The 6,688-nt window shown below is 43.4% G+C and overlaps 1 protein-coding gene across 1 annotated transcript in view; it reads left to right on the forward strand.

Annotated features, from left to right (window-relative positions):
- LOC122541166 overlaps positions 1-6,688 on the forward strand; it is a 32,071-nt gene that overhangs the window by 17,605 nt on the left and 7,778 nt on the right. Inside the window, exon 7 of the mRNA XM_043677784.1 lies at positions 2,349-2,389. Within this exon, the coding sequence (XP_043533719.1) occupies positions 2,349-2,389 (41 nt within the window). The remainder of the gene's footprint in view (positions 1-2,348; positions 2,390-6,688) is intronic.

Here is a 6,688-nt window from a genome sequence, read left to right on the forward strand (position 1 = left end):
TGTCAGTGTCAAGTCTGTCGTCACTGATGGAGATGGAGAGGTCCAGGAGGGGGAGGGAGGTGTCAGAGATGGTCCAGGTAAATTTAAGGTCAGGGTGGAATGTGTTGGTGAAGTTGATGAATTGCTCAACCTCCTCGCGGGAGCACGAGGTGGCGCCGATGTAGCGGAGGAAGAGGTGGGGAGTGGTGCCGGTGTAATTACGGAAGATGGACTGTTCTACGTAGCCAACAAAGAGTCAGGCATAGCTGGGGCCCATACATGTGCCCATGGCTACCCCTTTGGTCTGGAGGAAGTGGGAGGATTCAAAGGAGGTTCATCTTTGCTGTACCATTCTGCGCTATGGTTCTATTCTATTTGTGATATTAATTTGTGAATACCTGAGATACCTCAACTGTTTGGATACATTGGATTTTAAGTTGGATGGGAACGGCGTCACAAAGCATGTCGGAAATGTATTTTACTGACTATTATACCAGGCAGTTAACTCTCATTATTATCAAAGTTAATATTAAATATTAACCAGGTAAGTATCCTACGAACTGGTTGAAAAGATAGTTGTACCTCCTCAACGATATCACTGTAGTGAACTTTATTGAGCGATAAGATTTTTTTTAGGGTTTAAAGCCAATGTTCCAAGCATTCTTGCTGGTTTTCCCAAATGGCAGATTAGGGTAAAAATACAACTGTTTCAGTGAAATTTTTCAAAATGCATAATAAGAGTCATGGAGTCACAGAGTTATACAGCACAGAAACAGACCCTTTCATCTGACCAGTCCATGCCAATCATAATCCCAAACTAAACTAGTCCTCCCTGCCTGCACTTGGCTCATATCCCTCCAAACCTTTCCTGTTCACGTAATTATCCAAATATCTTTTAAACATTGTAACTGCACCCACATCAACCACTTCCTCTGGAAGTTCATTCCACACGCGAACCACTCTCTCTGTGAAATAATTGCTCCTCATGTCCTTTTTTAAAACCTTGCTCCTCTCACCTTTAAAATATGTTCCCTTTCCTTGAAATCCCACACCCTACAGAAAAGATACCTGCCATTCACCTTATCTATGCCCCTCATGATTTTCTAAACCTCTATAAAGTCACCCCTCAGCCTCCGACGCTCCACTGAAAAAAAAGTCCCAGCCCCTCCTTATGGTTCAAAACTTCCAATCCTGGAAATATCCTGGTAAATCTCTTCGAAATCCTCTCCGGCTCAATAATACCCTTCCCATAACAGGGCGACCTGAACCAGACACCACAATCCAGAAAGGGCCTCACCAACGCCTTGTACAATCGCAAATTGGTGTTGTTTATTTTAAAGTACCGTCAGTCGAATTAGAGTCAGAGAGTCAGAGAGATCTACAGTACGGAAACAGACCCTTCGGCCCAATCCGTCCATGCCGACCAGATATCCCAACCTCATCTAGTCCCACCTGCCAGCACCCGGCCCATATCCCTCCAAACCCTTCCTATTTATATACCCATCCAAATGCCTTTTAAATGTTGCAATTGTACCAGCCTCCACCACTTCCTCTGGCAGCTCATTCCATGCACGTACCACCCTCTGCGTGAAAAGGTTGCCAGCCTATTCAGCCTCTCCCTGTAGCTCAAACCCTCCAACCCTGGCAACATCCTTGTAAATCTTTGGCAAAGACTATAAGCTGGTAGATGAGATACAATGAGATTTTTTTTTAGCAAAAGAAAGCAACGGTATCAAGATTGCAGAACTATTGCTGACCCTAGGGACTTAACTGATGAGTTAAGTAAAAGCCAATTTATACATTACAATGCCTCACAGACAGTATAACTCCCGTGTTGAAACTGCTTACCCAAAATACATTCTAAAGGTACCCAACTCTTCTTTGAAGGATCCCTTCAAATTGTACTGACTATAAACTAGTTTCTATTTGACTGAATGAAGAACCTCTGACAATGCTGCACTCCCTCAGTTCTAGACATAAATGAAAAGCAATTCTTCTGTTCTCTGATGGTGGAGTGTTGCTTGAATCCAGAATTTTCACCATTCAGTGTTGCCAACTAAGCACAACTGGAAATATTAAACAGTCTTATAGACATTCTTGTGAGATAGTACCTTAAAAGTCAACAAATCTTCCTATAAAAATGCCCATGCATGCAACATTTTTAACAATCCTGGCAGATACCTTCCTATACAGAGTCACAGGGTCATACAGCACGGAAACAGACTCTTGCGTCTAACCAGCCCATGCCGAACATAATCCCAAACTGAACTAGTCCCACCTGCCTTCTCCTGGCCCACATTCCCCCCCCCCCCCCGAACCTTTCCTATTCATACAGTTCTAATCTGCATTCTTATGCTTTTGTCTTTTAGATTTTGTAACATTATGTGCACAGGATGGAGCACAGGATCTGGTAAGTAACCTAAAAAGAAGCAACTCGCAACACTCGAAAACGACATTTACAGTTCAGGGTTGAAATAAAATACACCCAAGTCCCTACTTACAAAATCAAACATGAGATTGCGATGATGTTGCTGACAAATTATTGCCATTAAAGAACTGAAACAGATTTTGTTGAAAAATAATTATGAGGCTGACACTGATCACTATTATGCTCAAGTAAATCAGACAGCAATGTTTGATGTCTCAATTCAAAGTGGTTATTCTCAATTTGCTATCAGAGCTCCCACACTCTCCATTATTGTTGTCTCATCAATGGGAGCAACGCACCACCTTGAACTCGGGATAACCGATTGACTAGTTTCCCTGTGTAAAGATGGGCAGGACATAATTAAAGCTGATGCATTAGGAAGTAAATGACCCGAGTAACAAAAACACTCTCAAACAGCTCTACTGGTTCTGAAGAACTTCACATGCGTGAAGTCTCATTTCTGATACAGATGATGAGTTTTGGAAATATCATTGTATACTGAAAGAGTGTGTATATATTTTAATCAACTGTATTTCATAATGTTACTTCACTTCCTATGCATGATTTAAATCTAGTTAATACACTTTACTTTATTGATTATGATTTGTGTTCTAGGATAACAAGGTAGCCAGCACACGATATTCAGCTGTACTGTTGTCAACAGGATTAAATATCAAGGGAAGTGATTAATCAGAAGTCAATTCCGTATCATCTGTCTTACTGACATCTGCTAGAATGTCTTTAATCCCTTTGCGCTTCAGTGTTCATTCAGGCAGTTCTGTTCTTACTAGACATGTTAGTCCAACTGTGGATAGAACTTTTCTGCAGGCTAAAATCTGTAAAGATTGTATACAATCATCAGTGAGACAATGAGCGATTACCATTCTCCAACTGTCAAACTCAGATATTACACTCTGCCTCAATACAGCTGACACCAAATTGCAGCAAGGTTTGTGAAGATTTGTAGCTCAGGTTGAGGTGTAGGGTGTAGGTTTGCTCGCTGAGCTGGAGGTTTGATATCCAGACGTTTCATTACCTGGCTCGGTAACATCATCAGTGGCGACCTCCAAGTGAAGTGAAGCTGTTGTCTCCTGCTTTCTATTTATATCTTTCTCCTGGATGGGGTTCCTGGGGTTTGTGGTGATGTCATTTCCTGTTCGTTTTCTGAGGGGTTGATAGATGGCATCTAGATCTATGTGTTTGTTTATGGCATTGTGGTTGGAGTGCAAGGCCTCTGGGAATGCTCTGGCATGTCTTTGCTTAGCCTGTCCCAGGATAGATGTGTTGTCCCAGTCAAAATGGTGTTTTTCTTCCTCCGTGTGTAGGGCTACGAGGGAGAGAGGGTCGTGTCTTTTTGTGGCTAGCTGGTGTTCGTGTATCCTGGTGGCTAACTTTCTTCCTGTTTGTCCTACATAGTGTTTGTGGCAGTCCTTGCATGGAATTTTGTAGATGACGTTGGTTTTGTCCCCCCCACACCCCCCCACCTCAGAATCCTAGTAGCACACAAACCCACCAACACTCTCAAACAAAAACTAACAAACTTAAAAGACTCAGTACAATCCATGGACAAAACCAACGTCATCTACAAAATTCCATGCAAGGACTGCCACAAACACTACATAGGACAAACAGGAAGAAAGTTAGCCACCAGGATACACGAACACCAGCTAGCCACAAAAAGACACGCCCCTCTCTCCCTCATAGCCCTACACAGGGAGGAAAAAAAACACCATTTCGACTGGGACAACGCATCTATCCTGGGACAGGCTAAGCAAAGACATGCCATAGAATTCCCAGAGGCCTGGCACTCCAACCACAATGCCATAAACAAACACATAGATCTAGATACCATCTATCAACTCCTCAGAAAACGAACAGGCAATGATATCACCACAAACCCCAGGAACCCCATCCTGGACAAACATATAAATAGAAAGCAGGAGACAACAGCTTCGCTTCACTTGGAGGTCGCCACTGATGATGTTACCCAGCCAGGTAATGAAACGTCTGGATATTAAACCTACAGCTCCGCGAGCAAACGTACACCCTAAACCAAATTACAGCGTCACGTTCGATTCCACCCTCGGGCAACTGTTTGCACATTATCCCCATGTCAGCATGTGGTCCGGTTGCCTCCCACCATCCAAAGATGTGTGGATATGTGAGTTAGCCACGGGAAATGCAGAGTTATAGAGTGGGTGGGGTGCGTCTGAGTGGGATGCTCATTGGAGGGTCAATGCTGACTCAATGGGCTGAATGGCCTGATTACAAACGGTAAGGAATCTATACATAACTTTAACTCTGAATGCAGAGAATTATGTTTTCTATTTTAGTGACAGTTCACAGCTGAATGTAGTAAAATGTCTTGGTCGCTGTAAATGTCCATTTCTTTGAGTAATGATTTTATTTTATGACAGAATCAATATGCGGGTCTGCTGGAATCTGATGCTTTGTGCAATTATGCTGCCCTCCAACAGAAACAAAATAATCAATAACAGAGTTTAATTTGTGTTCCAAAGGTTGGAAGCGAAGAAGAAACATCCATTTACATCCCAATGGAAAGGTGAATCCTAATGCTTCTATCGTCATGTTAGTTGCAGCTACTCATTTTCCACAATCACCCGTGGAACTGACAGTAGTCAGCTGAGACATGTGATCTAGTCATCTTAGTGTGGTTATGGATGGCTTTGAGATCAAGGAAGAAGAAATGTATGGGCTTTCCTACATATCCCCCAACAACCGAACTTTAGGTCTACTAGAGAGGAGCAGAATTCTCTGCTCCATGTCATGGTGGTCTAACGAATACTCTGGACCCTGACCAAAACACAGCCTTGCATCACCCTATAACATTAAAGTAACCTTGGGGATTTAGTGGCAGACACGTGGCTGTGCTTTCCGAGTTCAAGTTTGGACAATGATATCAAAACATCAACTAACCTTAAGGAACATGATCATCTTTCTCTTTTCATATTTTCACAGATAAACCGTAACATTTCAGTTTTGCACCAATGGGAAGTGATATCACATGCCCATTGGCAAACAATAGGAAGGGTCTGGTTTAATCCTGTTACAAGGATTCCCAGCACTCTCCAGCAACAAGCAGTATTTTCAGCCACCCACATGCAAAAGCGGTTCATGAATGTGACAGTAGGTTGGTCTGCTCAGACACTGGTATCAAAGGCGTGGGCCCAACTGGTACTAAGTGGAGGGTTTGCTCAATGGGATTCCAAAACTTGTCGCTGTGCATCAACTTGTTCCCCCCCCCTTAGGACACCTGGGTGCACATTTTAAGCTCATAAGCCAACACGGAGACGATCAGCAGTTCATTCTGCATTCTGCTAGCTTTTCTTCCTATGCATTGTCTGGGATCATTCCTTTGGTGAATCCCAGGAAGTTGATTTTCACCACAGCTGTTTAACTCCGTAGAAATTGTTTCATTTTCTTCCGTATCCCACGTTGTACTTGTTGAGATTTGAACGAACTTGTGTTCACTTTGAAGTGATCATTGACAAAGCAGGAGCAAATTTTAACCCAAGTCAGGAAGCACAGAGCATTCCTGATGAAGGGCTTTTGCCCGAAACGTCGATATTCCTGCTCCTCGCATGCTGCCCGACCCGCTGTGCTCTTCCAGCACCACACTAATCTTGACTCTAATCTCCAGCATCCGCAGTACCCACTTACACCTAGTTTTACATTGTACGCTGAGCTACCCTCATGTGAGTTAAATCATGTGAGATGCAAGTGACCTACCGGTCGGGATGCTGAGGGGATCGGTGCAGTTTGACAGAGACTTAAAGAGCAGCAAAGTTTGCTCCACATTCCATTTGCTGGGGAGTAATATTGAGTCGGATGCAATACTGGTTTTCCCTCTGAACCTCTGGTCTTCTGTCGGTGGGGGAGGTGAAGGTTTCTCCTGGTGCCTCCATTGCCATCTCACAGTCATCGAGTCACACAGCATGGAAACAGACTCTTTGGTCCAACTAGCCTATGCCGACCACATTCCCAAACTAAACTTGTCCCACTTAGAGTCATAGAGATGTACAGCATGGAAACAGACCCTTCGGTCCAACCCGTCCATGCCGACCAGATGTCCCAACGCATTTGTCCCATATCCTTCCAAACCTTGCTTATCCAAATGTCTTTGAAATGTTGTAACTGTAGCTGTATCCATCACTTCTCCTGACAGTTTATTCCACACATGAACCACTCTGTGTAAAACAAAGTTGCCCCAGCCATTTGTATGAATGGGTGGTGTTCTTTAGGATTTGAATGTTTTTGTCA

This window comes from Chiloscyllium plagiosum, chromosome 37, assembly GCF_004010195.1.
Source record: "Chiloscyllium plagiosum isolate BGI_BamShark_2017 chromosome 37, ASM401019v2, whole genome shotgun sequence".
Classification (NCBI taxonomy): domain Eukaryota; kingdom Metazoa; phylum Chordata; class Chondrichthyes; order Orectolobiformes; family Hemiscylliidae; genus Chiloscyllium; species Chiloscyllium plagiosum.